Genomic DNA, 17,132 nt, shown 5'->3' on the forward strand with positions numbered 1-17,132 from the left:
TTTCCACCCCTACCATCAGTGCTAAGAGTGTGGGGGTGGTTTGAAGGTGTCATTTTTTGGTTTCTCGCAAAAAACAAAAAAAACCATGACTTAAGGACTTGACTGTCATATAACAAATTAAAGCTTACATAAATTCCTACAATATTCATTTCACAACGTTTCTTATATCTCCTCTAGTTTTTGAGATAACCGCTCTTGAAGGTGTGACATTTTTGAAAAAAAAAATCTGGTGTTGCGCACTCACACAACTAACTTTCCTTGCCGTTATGAATATTCATCACCTGACGCTAGTGTTCACACGCATCTCAAGTCTACTACCTATTGAAAGATCCAAGTCAGCTGGTGACAGGACAATAACGCTGGAGACACACGAAGTCTATCTTTTCATAGTGAATGATTTAATAGAATCAACAGTCGCCAACAGTTTGCAATTGAAATAATAACATTTTCTCGAATTTCGAGCTTATTTTTAATTTTAGGTGAAAATGTTACCGAACATTAATTGTAGAGATTTTCATTCTCAGTCTTCTCCATATGAAATTTATTGTTAAAATTGTATTTGAAGCCTGATAATTGGGAATCTAAAATCGAACTTTGCATAGATGGGGTGAAACTCCTGGATTTTTTACTGATATGGAACTTGTGGCAATTGATAGAACTTATCAATAACTATTCTAGGTATGAATTTGATCAAAATCGTTGGAGCCGTTTTCGAGAAAATCGTGAAAAACCCTGTTTCTAACAACATTTTCGCCATTTTAGCCGCCATCTTAAATTGTATTAGATCGAAATTGTTCGTGTCGGATCCTTACATTGTAAGGACCTTAAGTTCCAAAGCTCAAGTCATTCCGTTGATTGGGAGATGAGATATTGTGTACACACACACACACACACACCACACACACACACACCACACACCACACACCACACTACACATACAAACCAATACCCAAAAATCACTTTTCTGGACTCAGGGGACCTTGAAACGTATAGCAATTTAGTAATTGAGGTATCTTAATTTTTTTCGGAAAGCAATACTTTCCTTACCTAAAGTAGGGCAAGGAAAGTAAAAAAACACGTTTGCCACCAATTTCTTTCTATTTTTTCTTTTAAAATTTTTCAATAATCGATGGGAAAATTCATGTTCATTATAATCATATAGAGCATTGGAGAATTATAAGTCCTGAAAGAGAGAAACATTGCATAAAAACCTGTTATTTCAACAAATTCACACCTTCAAGACCGAATATCTCGGGAACTGTTGGGAATATCTAAAAATTTTACTGATCAAAAAGTGTAGAGAATTTATCAAGCTTCATTTTCGAATGGTTATTTATGTCGGTTGAAGGCATTGTTCTCAAGATATGAGCGTGGAGGCAAAACGCTGAAAAAAAACTTTTAAACCACCCTCATCACCTTAGCACTTGAGTTAGGAATGGGGACTTTTGATATGTTCTCCTCCTAACTAGTCTCATAAAAGCTGCAGAGACAAAAATTCTGTTTGAAACATTCCTTCCAAATTCCATTATCAATTCGCTTCTATTGTTGCAAAAATGGAGATTTCACACTCAACACTGAAGCTGTTGCAAAATATGTAGAGAGACTCGTAAAGTGTGAAATTATACATCAAATTGAAGCGAATGTAATGCTCTATAAGCTTATAATCAACATGAATTTTTTCATCGATATTTGAAAAGTTATAAGAGAAAAAAAGAAGAAATTGGTGGCAAACGTGTTTTTTTTTTCAAATGTCACACCTTCAAGAGCGGATATCTCAAAAACTAGAGGAGATTAAAGAAACGTTGAGGAATGAATATTGTAGGAAATTATGTAAGCTTCAATTTGTTATATGTCAGTCAAGTCCTTAAGATTCATGGTTTTTGAGTTTTATGCGAGAAACCAAAAAATGGCACCTTCAAACCACCCTCACCCCCTTAACACAGGTGGTAGGGGTGATGACTTTTGATATGATCACCTCCTTACTACCCCGAACAGAACTATGGGGTCAAGAATTGTCTTCCCAACTTTTCCCTCTATAACCTTTCCTTGACTGTACTATAAAAGATTATGTTCAATTATGTTTTAATGTGGGAGGTTGAGTTTATACTTTCAAATGAGAATAAGATGATATTGATATAAATAATTTTTTGATTCTTGAATAATAAACACAAATAATGAATTTTGATCAGCTGTTTTACTACACTTGGCCAATCAATTTGGCAATTTGGCCAATCTGAATGTCAACGTCAACAATGCTTGTTGTCGTCGACTGCGGAAGTTTAGGTTAGAAGTTCAATCCTACTCTGAGATCGAATTTGAATAGTTTATGATACATCTTATCTGTATTCCATTCATCCAAAAGAAAAGATAGTGTCTTATGGCATAATACTTTATTCAATTTTAGAAGCATAAACTGATTACGTTTCATAGACTTTTTGTAAAAACGTTCAGCATCAAGGATATTGCCCAAGTAGTTCCAAAATTATCCACCAGGTTTCGTGATGAACGCAGTACTATGAGGTTAGAGGTTAGATTCGATTATACTCTGAGAATTGAATTTGAGTAGTTTATAATATCTTATTTGTATTTCATTCATCCAAATAAAATGATAGTATCTTATTGCAAAATACTTTATTCAATTCTAGAAGCATAGACTGATTCCGTTTACTATTTTGTAAACACGTTCACATCAAATAAAAATCAGCTGACTTCAAGGTTATTCTCCAGCCCTAGGGCCGTAAAAATTTCACCGGCCTGGTCAGAAAACAATCACATTCGGCCTTCATATGACGCACGAAAACCAGCTCATTGCATCCAAGTGGGGCGAAAAATCTTATTCCAAGTAAAATTTCATCATTTTTTCGGATAATAATTCAATGGAGAAGATTTTTAGAACTGTTAGAGGATTATTATATAGAATTATTATTTGAATGATTAAGATACGATGCTAGTAGAAGATTATAGAACATATTATGAATGTAAAGTAGAATTTGAAATTATACTTCGAATAATATTGTACAATACCGTTGGTTGGATTATTTTGAACCTTTTATTATAATCATATAATAATCACATAACATATAAGTGAAGTTTTTAAACTATGTTTTTTATGTAGATTATTACAATATAAGACCAAAACCTTTGAACCTTCATGAACGTTTTTTTCAATTGTAAGGATGAAAATGGAAAAAAGTCATTGCAAAGTGTAATTTACTTTGTATTATCTCACTCAAATTTGAAATAACTCGATGTAAAAGATCACTACTAGATCCAAAGTTCACAAATAATTGAAAGAGTATGAATAAGATGTAAGAACTTATTCAGTGCACCTGGGAATGAATTGAACGTTCTTTTTCCATTATTAGCCCACATTCACCATTTACTACTGATCTGAACTATTGGTACAAATCATTTCTCACTGATCGCAATTCCGACACAATCCATAAAACACAGTGGCAGCAATTCATCCAGCATGAAACCGTTCCCTTGTCAACCAAACACAACCCATATACAAAACGATCAATTCGTTTCAGAGAAACGAGAGCTGAAGATGAAAAGGCAGCAGCAGCAGCAAAGTTTAGTGAGTTGAACAAGTTCTTTCATTCGGTGATTAATCGTCGGCTTTGCTCACTTCGATCCTGCATGCGATGTAGTTGCGGGGAGGGGAAGAGGAAACACGCGGACCAATCATTGAAGCTTATTGATGTTGGATGGTGATGGTGTGGTGGAGGGTAGGGTGACGGAGTCAGGTTATACCTCCCTTGTCGCCTGTTGTAGACATTTGTAGCAAAGTCTACCGCACAATCAAAGGTGTGTGATTAGAAGGGCCAGGCATGTGCCACCGCAAGTCGAGGAAACAGAGTGGGAGGGTAGTCGATCTACGAGAAGTGTTAACTGAGGTTTGATTTTTGAGCGAAAATAATTTCGCTTGTGATTTTCCGGTGTGTTGTGGAGTAGGGGTAAAGAGTAAAGAGGGGGTGCGAAAGTGACAAGGAATGTTGTGTAGAGCGGTGAAGAAGAATGGAGAGGGGATGCTGTGAAGTTGGTCTCGTCCGCTGGCTGAGTCGCTGTCAGGTCCAAATTGAAATCTCGGTTTTTATGTTTCAGTGCGTGCAACTGATAGTCGACAGCCTGACACCGCATTCGAACGCCCTTTCAAAGCGTCACTTGTCTCTCACTCCTTCACACTCCTTCTGTCACTATCTTCTCTCTTTCTCTCTTTCCTCCTCACTCACTTCAAACTCTTCCTCTATCCACCCTTCTCTCCCTGCCACTCACTCACTCACGACCACGTCCATTCTATTACTATCTTTCATTGCCCTATACTGATACCTCCCCGACCCTCACTAACCGTAAATCTCCGTCGCTCCAAAAATTCTCGTCTCTATTCCTAGAACTCATCCTCGTTCTACCTTCTCATTTCACCTATCATCTAATTATTCATCCCGCCTCATCTGGTAATTCGCTAACATTATAAATCTTCACTCTCGTTCGTCTACCAAATGTCACACATTCGCCAAACCATACTGTCGTCTTAATGAGGACGGACGTATAACAGGTCAATGAGAACAAGTTAGTGAGGCTAACCACAAACGAGGTATTTCTGAAAATTTGGATGGCAGATTGATTCAGTTCTTAACAAATCTGAAATATTTCCCATTTATAATATTATGAGATGGTGCAATGACATTGGTCCCTTGTTACTTTAGATTGAATTAAATTCCTTGAATTTTCCAAGAAATCTAAATAGAAAATAAACATGAGGGACACTAATTTTTTTAATTGACAAATTTCCAAGTCCACTATCATCAAATCTGGGAATCTGATATTTTAGGAAATCTAGTCCACCACTTCAAAATTTCAACGGAATTATTTGATCAGTTATGTGCATAATCAGCATTCATTTAACATTAATTTATACATTCATAGATACAATATCATTCTCAACTATGAATGATTGGTAAAATGAATGAGAATATATTATGACTGGTAGATCAATGGATCTACATTATTCAATAATAATTTGACAGAGAACATGTGAACTCGAGTAAGGAATATCACGAAGCGATCCCATTAGGCATTTTATTTGAAGTCTCGAGATCGTTAGCATGAGACGTTCACAAAGAAAGAGCCAGACTCCTCCAGAAATGAGTAAGATGTTAGCTGCCTGCTGCGGGCTACGAAATAAAAGTCTGGTGAGCCTATTTGGAATCCCTCTAGGAATATGCCTCATGATTTTCGTTAGAACGACGTGAATCTCTCTAAAAGTGGTACTGCCTCTAATGAATGTAGCACATAATGTAGGATTAAAAAGAGAAAAAATTGAAAATTCATAGGAGATGGTTAATGGAGATCGAGAAAGTAAAATATGAAAGCATGAGCCCAGGCAAGAGGATTAGCCATAATAAAGGAGCCACTAGAAATCTCTGTTTGCACTGCGGAAAAAGGACCCACAAAAAGCCATTGCAAATGAATAATGCGTTTTAGTGACTAAAAACGAGTCGAATATATTGCGGACTAACAATAGAGTATAGAGTTATATGAGCAAATATGATTTGTTCATTGCGCTGAATTGATGCCTGAATTATATCTTACTATATAAAAAGTGTCCTGCGATTCTACTTTGAATAAAATTCGCATCTATCTTGGAAGCTGAGAAAGATTATGGCTGAGAACTAGAGGAATATATCCCAGTATCCATGCCATTGGTCGCAAATTTATGAATGGGGTCGACTTGTCTAGCTCTTACAACTAAGATTGATAATGGATGTTCCATGTGAAGCGAATAAATAAATGCATTTCATGACTAAAAAGTATCGGTTTCACAAAGTTACAACTGAGCGTTGTAGTTTTCACCCAATAATTATATGAAATCAAGCTATGGACAGTTTTCACTGTAAAATAAGTTCTTTTTGAATTTGTGGATCACACCAACTAACTATTCACGTTCCTATTTGCCGAGGAATCGAATCAGGTTGATGATGATCGATCTGGAGTATGAACATAAAAATAATATGATCTTATTGTATTCTCCAATCCTTCCCTTTGAGGGTACTGTTTCTGTCTTATTTGGCCGTTCAACAGAGTAATATCAATTTCTACAATTACAATATTTGGTAGTGTTTGAGGGATTGATTAGCATAACTGAATCATCTTCCATGGAATTTATCAAACCCGGGAAAATAATTAAACTGATAGGATTCAGATACACCAATGTTTGTACAATGTTGATATAGCAACCATTTTATCCCTACTTAAATTTACAGTGTCTTACGAACTACAAGCGCAAGATATATTCTCAACATATGGCTATTATCACTAATCAACTGCGTTAGTAGTATGAAGGTCAATCAATGTTTGATTGTTAATTGAGCAGTCAATTACCTAACAATTCCTGATACACTCAGATGATAACCATCATACATGAGATAATCAACTCATGATACTGTCAAATCGTGGGTCAAAATCAAGTTAGGAAGGTTCATCAGAAACTCTAGAATGAGTACTCAAAGACAATATAAAAATACTGAGAATGTTCCACTCACAATAAATAAAAAGTTTGTTATTGAATATTTTTCCCAGGGATGCTCACACAAGGTCATGGGCGCACCCCACCTAAATTAAAAAAAACTGCTTCCACTACTCCCTCATTTACAAAAAAATGTCATCAGTAGCCATTACAAACCACGGATGACCACAAACCACTGATGACCTTTTTTGAGACTCCGTGAAGATTCGATTCCCTCAAACTTTCCATGCATCCCATCCATCCAAAAACATTTTTTTTTCATTATTAGTGTATCATTTAACACCGAAAATTCGGGTTCCTTTATATACATCATCTTCTATATTCTACATCCTTACCCCTCACCTAGCCTTAATATCCTCCAACTTGTACCTTTCATATTTTCCACTTCCCTGTAAATTCTCCAGATTTCATTCACCCATCATTTTCATTCTTAGCATGAATTTTCCCAAATATGTTTTATTATGTTCTATTATTGTAATTAATTTTTTATCATGGAAGTGTTATTATTTCGTTTAATAAGATGGTTTGTTTAATTAAGTGTTTGCCACAGGTCTAGTCAGACCTAGCAATGTAAGAAGTATTAAATAAATATCAAATTCCATTCATTTATAATAAAAGGTATGAATCCTTTACTATTTAACGAGTAATTTCTGTTTATACGTTTGTATTTCACCGGATCTCGAAAACGGCTCTAACCGATTCTCACGAAATTCAGAACATAGTAGGTTTACAATATAAAAAATCGATTGCACTAGGTCTCATCCTTGGGAAAACTCGCTGAAGGACATCAAAAGGATAGTTATTATTCACATTTCGAAAAACTGCTGATAATAATAATTATTTCGTCGTCTGTTGAAGATGGAAGTGAGTGAGCGAGTTCATGTGTGTGGGACTGTGTCAAAATCATGACTCAGCTGTTGAACTTTTGTAATCATTCAATCAGGTACTTAGTGCCGGTTGCTAAAAAGCCGGGCTGTTTTCAATCCTGATTAACTCCAGTACATCCATCTTCTTGAAATGGTCTTCTCTGATTTTGTTCTCGTGAAATTAAACAGGACTTAAATTTAAGCGGCTTTGTGCAACCGGGCCTTTGTGAGGGAAATTTTTGCATTCCTCTGGGAATTAATCTCAATTCACTGTGATTAGATAGAACATTAATTTCTGTATGAACTATGAATGTTATTATAATTTATTCTTTCGTAATATATTTTTTATGCTTTTGTACTTCCGAGCGAAGCTCGGTCCCCGAAATTGAATGAGTAAGTCGTGAAATTGAATTACTACTCACCAGCAACCACCACTTGGAACAAGCAGGGCGTTTTCTGTTGACCAACGGCATTGGATCCCCAGCAGGCGAGCGTGCCGTAGTCCATGTCGGAGGCGGGCGTGTAGTTCAGCCTGGAGACGGTGCCAGCGCTAGTGTAACGCGTGTTTGCCACGTCCACCAGGTCGCCTGAATTGTTGAACGTCCAGTGGAAGGTGACTCGCGGCGGATTCGCCTCCACTTCGCACTTCAGAGCCACTGTCTCCTGCTTCAGTGCACCGTAAAGCTCGTCTCGCTCGTCTTTACAAGTTGGAACAACTGGAAAAAACAAAAAAAAAATTGCCAAAAAATTACAAGAGAATATTGTAAGATTATAGGATTGAGGATAAATATCTATCTATGATATAACTATGTATGAGTTCAATGCAAATACAAACTAATAAAATGTTAGTACAATACAATACACAATGAATATATATATGAATATATAGGTGTTCTCACAATGATTGCGTGGACTTACGGTGAACGTCAATACAAACTTATTTAGCGAAGACCCTGAAAATTCAACCGTGGACTCTCCTATGAACTCTTACCTATATTAATCAACTTGAATCTGTTACTGATGTTATTTAAACGTATTAAATTCACCTTAATTAAAGTTCACTCACCCCTCACAAGAAAGTTAAGTTAGGTTGAATGTCTGGAAAGATGACTAATTGGAAACAAATGGAAAAGCTGGAGAACAATCAAACAATTATGTTTAATGATAATTAAACATAATAACTGCGAACAATGGAGGTAATAGGAGGAGTAGATTATTTGAATAATTCAAGATAATGGAAACTAGATTTAGTCTTGTAGTTCAGATTCTGTCACTGGAAGCATATAAAATTTAGAATCATTGAGATGAACAATAGTTGTCCCAAGAAAAGATCTTAGTATAATAGTATAATATTATGAAGGCTATCCCAAACCGAGGAAAGTCATAGCATAATGTTCAGGTGTTGATAGGCAGACCAGTAGACACTAAGGAAGGGTCTGAAAAAAATGTATACACTAATTATTGACAGTGAACGCAAATATGACGAAAACAACGTACAACTATTAATTTAACTATGTATCGTTGTTCAATATTTTGTCAAAAGATAGTGTGGTATGAAAGCCCACATTCAAAGTGTGAGGCCGTTTCAGACCGTCGTAGCATCTTCGGGTGATGTAGCACGTATCCCAGCGTATACAGTTCGAACAAAAATATATTATTGAGTTTGATAACGTTTTGAGCTATGATCGACTTTCATCGTCTAGCACTCTAGTTCTCGCATGCACTGCCCAAAATATGTAGTGACGGATACATTGAGAACCGTAGTATTGTCGACGCTAATTTATTAATTTAATTTATCAATTTCTTAATTTATTTCTGGAGCCTGTTTGAAATGGACACTATAATGAACATTGGGAGGTATAGTAAGTCTTTCAAAAGACGTCGCTCAAGCTATCAAGACGGCGGTCTGAAACGGCCTGCCAGAGAGTTACCAAGATATTAACTACAGAATGTGTAGTTTTTTCAGGCCCCTCAGTAACAATTTAATTTATCAGTGATAGAAAATTTAATTCAATTTCAAAAATTTACTCAATTTGCAAAGTATAATTTTTTTAAAATATTTTCAGTCAGTCTCTATTCTGACCCATCAAGAAATTTCTTAATTTATTCACCAAGTCAAGCATCTTCCATCAAGAATGAATTTGTAGTATTTCTCAAACTTGGAGACCTACAAATCAGTTACAGTGAATTTTCACTTGAGCAACGTGCTATAAGAGCCCTCGATCTTGCACGAGTCTCGGTGATGTGAAGAATCGATATCCTCAACTAGCATCATGACTCCTCGGTTCTCTGGCGACTTGCATCGAACTCAGAATGATATTCCGACATGAGTGACATGTAAGTGCTTTGTTGGCAGGCAAATAAGGTCGAACAAGAGCCATATCGGTTTTGAAGACCGACTGTTCGCTATTGAGCCCTGGCATGCATGGATAGCATGGATAGCCCTATCAACTGACATGAGTCTTATTTCTGGGAAAATTGCAGGAGCTCCGTAATATTCTTGAGAAAAATGGCGGATAGTTACTAAAAAACCATGTTTTTCACGATTTTCTTAAAAATGACTTGACTGATTTATTTCAAATTCATACCCTATATACTTATTTATCAGCTCTATCAACTGGCATGAGTCTTTTCCTGAGAATTTGATGGGGTCCACCCCATCATTGAGAAATGGACTTTGTAAACTCCCTCTCGTGCATGAGGTAGGTAGTTAGAGCAGTTTATTAAAAGAACACATAGTCGAGATATTTCATCTGTAGAACAGCTGTTTTAACGACTTTTAAAAAATCATCGAATTTCACAATTTACACAAAGAAAAAAGTACTCTGAAAACAATTATATATGTACACATTATACAGTAGTCTGATCGTAGTTTCAAATATGTTGCCGCCAATCGTCATTATGTTATTCCCCTAAATTATTCTCGTTTAAGAATGAGGCTTACAGTTCAATGAGCAAGGAAAGTTGTGTGAGTGTACCACACCAGATTTTTATGTTAGGAACAGATATGGTACACAATAAGAAAACATAATTAAGACGGTAGTTCTAAATCAAGAGACTGCAACAGAGTATTGGTCCGATTTAACTTGCTAAGTAATCAAAACTACAATTGCTACAACACGAGTTTGTTCAACAAACTTGTTTAATTAAGTAGAATTCGTCTGACCTTTGCATAGAAGAATTCCTTCTCTAGTTCTTCAAGATCTAGGGACTGAGATATTTTATGTTCGCTAGACCACTCAGACGTTCCTGGGACATTGTTGATCTTAGATATATGTCTTTATTAGCTTTAGTTTGGAAAAGCTTCTTATAAAATTTTACTATTCACATGAAATTTATTATTTATTTGCATTTAAAAATGTTCCGTTCCTTAAAATTTGCCGCCCCCAAAAATCTGCCGCCCTGTGCGGCCGCCCGGTCCGCCCACCCCTGGGGCCGGGCCTGCGGATACATTGAGAACCGTAGCATTGTCGACGCGTATTATATAGCGTCAGCGATGCTGCGCCTGTTTGAAATGGACACTATAATGAACATTGGGAGGTATAGTAAGTCTTTCAAAAGACGTCGCTCAAGCTATCAAGACGGCGGTCTGAAACGGCCTGCCAGAGAGTTACCAAGATATTAACTAGAGAATGTGTAGTTTTTTTCAGGCCCCTCAGTATCAATTTAATTTATCAGTGATAGAAAATTTAATTCAATTTCAAAAATTTACTCGATTTGCAAAGTATAATTTTTTTTAATAATTTCAGTCATTCTCTATTCTGACCCATCAAGAAATTTCTTAATTTATTCACCAAGTCAAGCATCAAGAATGAATTTGTAGTATTTCTCAAACTTGGAGACCTACAAATCAGTTACAGTGAATTCTCACTTGAGCAACTATGAGAGCCCTCGATCTTGCACGAGTCTCGGTGATGTGAAGAATCGATATCCTCAACTAGCATCATGACTCCTCGGTTCTCTGGCGACTTGCATCGAACTCAGAATGATATTCCGACATGAGTGACATGTAAGTGCTTTGTTGGCAGGCAAATAAGGTCGAACAAGAGCCATATCGGTTTTGAAGACCGACTGTTCGCTATTGTAAGTGCTGGCAGGATGCTTTCTGGATGCGATTTGTTGTGAAAATACGAATCTGTGGTGGCGTTCATCCAAAGGTACCAATCGCACCCATTCGCACTCCCTTCCACGCACGCCCAACCCCAAGCATCCGCGCCATTCACTTGCCTGATAGGTTTCCAGCCAGCCTTTCATTTCTCAAATTGCTTTCTTCGGTGTGGTTTTGTATACGAACGCGAATAATCCATAACTCGCAAAAGAGACCGACATCATTCCCAACACCCCCTGCCTCGAAGCCCCCAATCTAAGATAGATTACGCCAGGCTTTATCTCGGATTACTGGACATTTCCATTATCCAATCCTCATCTCTATCCCTGTCCGTTATCCCTTGTCCGTCTTTTCTACACAGGCGAGCCCCGCCAAGAAGATTTTCCTTCAAACTACCTCTCTTTTGTTGAGTTTTCCTCCTCTCACAAAAATACTCACCCTTGTTGTTCGGGTTGATGGGATTAACATCTCTGAAATTGACTCTCTAATGAACAATAATAGAAAATAAACAATAATAACTCATTTTTATCTTAAATTTTTAGGTTTATTTTTGTAACTTTCTGAAGGCAAAAACTAACTACAAGGAAGCATGAACTTAGGCTTCCAGCACTGAACATTATCGGATCCAATAATTAGGCAAAATATTTGTGATAAGAAACTTGTTATTTCATCATGGGACATTTGTGCCAAAAATGATTCCTTACTGATTTGTGCATTTGAAACGTTTGATTGGTTCAATGGAAGCATTGAAATTCCTCAATAAGGTTCTGTTATATTACTCTTTTCAGTAAGTCAAGACCCCTCGACAATCATAACCGTGAAATCCGCTTACAGAATATTAAAGCCTACAAAAACATTATTGAGGAGAATAATGTGAGAGCTTATCATTAGAGAAGTATACCAATCCCGTTCATGCTGTCATAATATCCTATTTCTCCCCTCTAAAACAGAACAAAGCCAGTCCTCAACTGGAATTTCCCCATTCGCATTCGGATACCAATTATTGTGACTGTATATTGTTTCAGGAAGATATGAGTACAATACCTGGCATACAGAAAGAGAAAAACAATAGAGTGCTATGGAGTAAGAATGGATACAGAGAGAGAGAAAGAGAATGAAAAAGGCCGAGAAAAACAAAAACCTGTTCGGTCTATAAGTTTGATATGATATACTTTGTTCAAATAACAAAATTATAATTAATAAGTTATTATTCAAACATGAGATCTCAGGGATTTATATGAATTCGGGCCTTGCGTGGAAGTAAGCTTCCTACATATATCAAATAAATTTATAAAATGTTCTTATGAATTATGTGATATTATTCAACACGTGGTGACTTTTTATTTAATTTAAGTCAATTTGAATAGCGCTTTTTAAATAATTCCCCCACTTTACGCAGAAAATCTAAAACGAGCTCGTTTGACTTGTTCTTGACGGTCTCGTGGATTGAATTAATTATTTCCAATAATTGATTAGGTAGGCTCCTTTCGTCTTTGCTGGGCTAGCGCGTGATCCAGATTCTTATAAGTTTCTTTCCGAATTAAAGATATATTTATGGGGAATAGTTACAAATTACGAACTCTTAGACAGCACTGAGTTCACAGATAATTTAACAGTTAATACAAATATTTCACATTAAAAAAGGGTTTGGCTTAATAGTTTTAAAATTTTAAAAAGAGGAAGAAAGAACCCTAGACTCTGTGTGCATCCTCTCAGGTCAAAATCTTAAGCCAGAAGAAGGAAGTTTTCAGAAAAATTTGTTTCTTTCAAGAATAATTCTGTAAGCTACTCTCTGATTGGCCTTCAATTTAATAAACTCAATACAATTGGTTGCCTTGGGAATCAGGGCTTCCTCGACTTTATAATAGAAAAAATTAAATAAAAAAGAGTTTTTATACAAATATATGGAGTGTTTATCTTAAATTGATTTCCTAAATAAATCATAACATGCGATTTTAATACATTTAGTTTTTTATATGAGTTTTGTATACTCTTGATTTATCATGCTTTTTTAGATTATAATAAATATTTATACAGAGATAATGGGTGTTCGTATTTCTACACATCGACTTCCTTTAGTATACATCCTTTGTGAGTAAATTTTATATAATTGAACCTGTTATACTGGTTGATCGAATAATCAGCTGATTCGTTCAGCATTGATTCTACTAATTATCGATTTATTCAAGATCGACTAATTCTTTTCAAAATGTAAACAAATAATTCTAACCTCAATGTTCGCTATTGTAAGTGCTGGCAGGATGCTTTCTGGATGCGATTTGTTGTGAAAATACGAATCTGTGGTGGCGTTCATCCAAAGGTACCAATCGCACCCATTCGCACTCCCTTCCACGCACGCCCAACCCCAAGCATCCGCGCCATTCACTTGCCTGATAGGTTTCCAGCCAGCCTTTCATTTCTCAAATTGCTTTCTTCGGTGTGGTTTTGTATACGAACGCGAATAATCCATAACTCGCAAAAGAGACCGACATCATTCCCAACACCCCCTGCCTCGAAGCCCCCAATCTAAGATAGATTACGCCAGGCTTTATCTCGGATTACTGGACATTTCCATTATCCAATCCTCATCTCTATCCCTGTCCGTTATCCCTTGTCCGTCTTTTCTACACAGGCGAGCCCCGCCAAGAAGATTTTCCTTCAAACTACCTCTCTTTTGTTGAGTTTTCCTCCTCTCACAAAAATACTCACCCTTGTTGTTCGGGTTGATGGGATTAACATCTCTGAAATTGACTCTCTAATGAACAATAATAGAAAATAAACAATAATAACTCATTTTTATCTTAAATTTTTTGGTTTATTTTTGTAACTTTCTGAAGGCAAAAACAAACTACAAGGAAGCATGAACTTAGGCTTCCAGCACTGAAAATTATCGGATCCAATGATTAGGCAAAATATTTGTAATAAGAAACTTGTTATTTCATCATGGGACATTTGTGCCGAAAATGATTCCTTACTGATTTGTGCATTTGAAACGTTTGATTGGTTCAATGGAAGCATTGAAATTCCTCAATAAGGTTCTGTTATATTACTCTTTTCAGTAAGTCAAGACCACTCGACAATCATAACCGTGAAATCCGCTTACAGAATATTACAGCCTACAAAAACATTATCGAGGAGAATAATGTGAGAGCTTATCATTAGTGAAGCATACCAATTCCGTTCATGCTGTCATAATATCCTATTTCTCCCCTCTAAAACAGAACAAAGCCAGTCCTCAACTGGAATTTCCCCATTCGCATTCGGATACCAATTATTGTGACTGTATATTGTTTCAGGAAGATATGAGTACAATACCTGGCATACAGAAAGAGAAAAACAATAGAGTGCTATGGAGTAAGAATGGATACAGAGAGAGAGAAAGAGAATGAAAAAGGCCGAGAAGACAATTAGAAGAGGAATAATTGGCAATCTATTTGTGCCGGCCAGTACAGTCAGGGGAAATTGGATGCATCATTCATCAGCTGATGACATCGTGTCGGTCATGAAATCGGATTTTTCGGACTGAATTTCAAGGATGCAATTGTTGATTGACTTTCAAGTGATATTGAATCAGTGTTCAGAATAGAATTCAATTATATCTTAAAAACATAAACAATAACAAATTTCAGCAGCGAAAATGTCCATTGATAATAAAAGAGTATAAAAGAACAATAATACACGTTGGATAACGTTACAGTGACTTAGATGGATAGGAGTCTGTTGATAATCAAAGATGAGAATTATTATCCATTTGGCTGTTCATGATAACATCTATTGATTTCCATATTTCTTGTTCTGAGCTGATAAAAAAGGCTCTATCATTTCAAGACAGGATGATTGTTCCACACCTGGATAGAATATTGATATATCATTTTGAAGTTAGATAGAGGTTATAGAATATTCGATTGTAGCATTGTTTCTATCAATCATTAGAGAAAATGCTCAAAAATTCAAAATTGATTGTTGAAGTCACGAAGTTGTTATTCTAAAGATCACAATCCAGCCTCAGGAATAAATAATATAATGTGTATCCAAGCCATGCTGGAATAATATCAATGAGACTTCAAATATTCTGTAATGATATTTATTTCTTCCCTGAGTGAATGAAAATAGAATTAATGGAATCATTGCTGAAGTTGTCAACTTACTGTCTCATAGTTTTCTGATCAATGAGATTCATCCATAAACGCAATTGGAATAAACTTAGCTTATCACTGTGATGGAATAAGCAAATAATTATTTGTTCAATCTTTATTGGAAAGCACTAGAATATGATTTTATATTTGAGTGGAATGAACTATATGGGAACTAACTCAAATGACTAAGAAGATATAGCAAATTGACAAGATAGATAGATAAGAAGTTCTATGCATGATTGCGATAAGAGTAGAAAATTTGAAACCAAGTCGAATGAATGTTTTTCAATTTACTTGTCAGGAGAAGTTGATCGCCTCCTTTCCACCGGCAGTTTCCCTCAGACTGAATATTTAACTATCAAGTTTTCCCATGAAATCCAGCTCGTTGTTAGAAAGAGAGTATGATAGAAGGAGTGAGGGAGAGCGAGTGCGCTAGCTGCAAATAAAATACCGAAGTCTTTCTAGTGGAAAACTCAATTTTGCCAGCCTGGTTTTCCCGGCATAAAAAGTGGGATTCGAAAAGGAAGAAGGTTTATGAAAAGTAATATTTTTGCTATTCGTTTTTGCGGTATCAAGTGTTAGTGGCGAGAAACAAGAGTTCGATTTGGCTCCGTGAAAGAAGTAAAAGAAGAAGTGGCGCGTTGGTCGGTGAAGAGAATCTATTACTAGAGCTAGACGACAGTCGACCTGCTTTTCCCACAATTGGTTTCTCCAACTGCACTTTTGCCCTCCACATAAATCCAACTTGCCCGTTCAAGTAGGCAAATCTCCTGGGATACTCAGAAAGGATATTATGGTCTATAGAAGTGATAGGATGTGTCATAGGAAAGATGTGAAAGAGAGGATTGAATTATCGTAAAGTTCAACGCTACTCTGAAATAATTATGCAATTTAGTTTTCAAAATTCGAAAATACATTTGATGCTGTAATGGCTATATGCAATATCAACATTCAACCCTAACCTACAATTACAAGAATTTGGTGGAATTCATTATAATGTGTTTCATTCCAGGCTTAAATCAACAGCTGATTTATCTCTGTTTAAACCGAGATGGTGCATTATGGGTATAAGTAAATTTACAAACTATGATAGAATGGATTCCAACATGGAAACTATTTTGTTTTTTCAATATTCGCAAAGCATTAGATCTAATACCTCATAATACTCTGTTTTATAAACTATAATCCTATGATTTTGGATGAATTCCCTCCATCTCTTTCACGAGCTCTTGAACAATAAAGGGACAGTTTAGTGTCACCAATCTGGCTCCATATGTTCTTACTTGATGTACTGTGGTTTTCATTATCCTCTTCATTGTACTGTACGTGCATGATTTATCAAATTTAAGATTTGTTGACTCAACTGTGATATACATTGCAAATAATATAATAAATTCAGTTATTCTCCACGGTAAATCATGGGATAAAGTATATACTTAGCTGGACATAACGTGTTATACAGAGTTGGTGGAAATTATGAAACCAGCTTAATA

General features: G+C 36.1%; 1 protein-coding gene across 3 annotated transcripts in view; it reads right to left on the reverse strand.

Annotated features, from left to right (window-relative positions):
• The window catches only part of LOC111047815 (hemicentin-1), a 482,899-nt gene that overhangs the window by 27,423 nt on the left and 438,344 nt on the right, over window positions 1–17,132 (reverse strand). For all 3 annotated transcript variants that reach the window (XM_039427127.1, XM_039427125.1, XM_039427126.1), the window contains one exon: window positions 7,818–8,111. In XM_039427127.1, coding sequence (XP_039283061.1) covers window positions 7,818–8,111 — 294 coding nt within the window. The remainder of the gene's footprint in view (window positions 1–7,817; window positions 8,112–17,132) is intronic.

This window comes from Nilaparvata lugens, chromosome 4 (assembly GCF_014356525.2).
Source record: "Nilaparvata lugens isolate BPH chromosome 4, ASM1435652v1, whole genome shotgun sequence".
Taxonomy (NCBI): domain Eukaryota; kingdom Metazoa; phylum Arthropoda; class Insecta; order Hemiptera; family Delphacidae; genus Nilaparvata; species Nilaparvata lugens.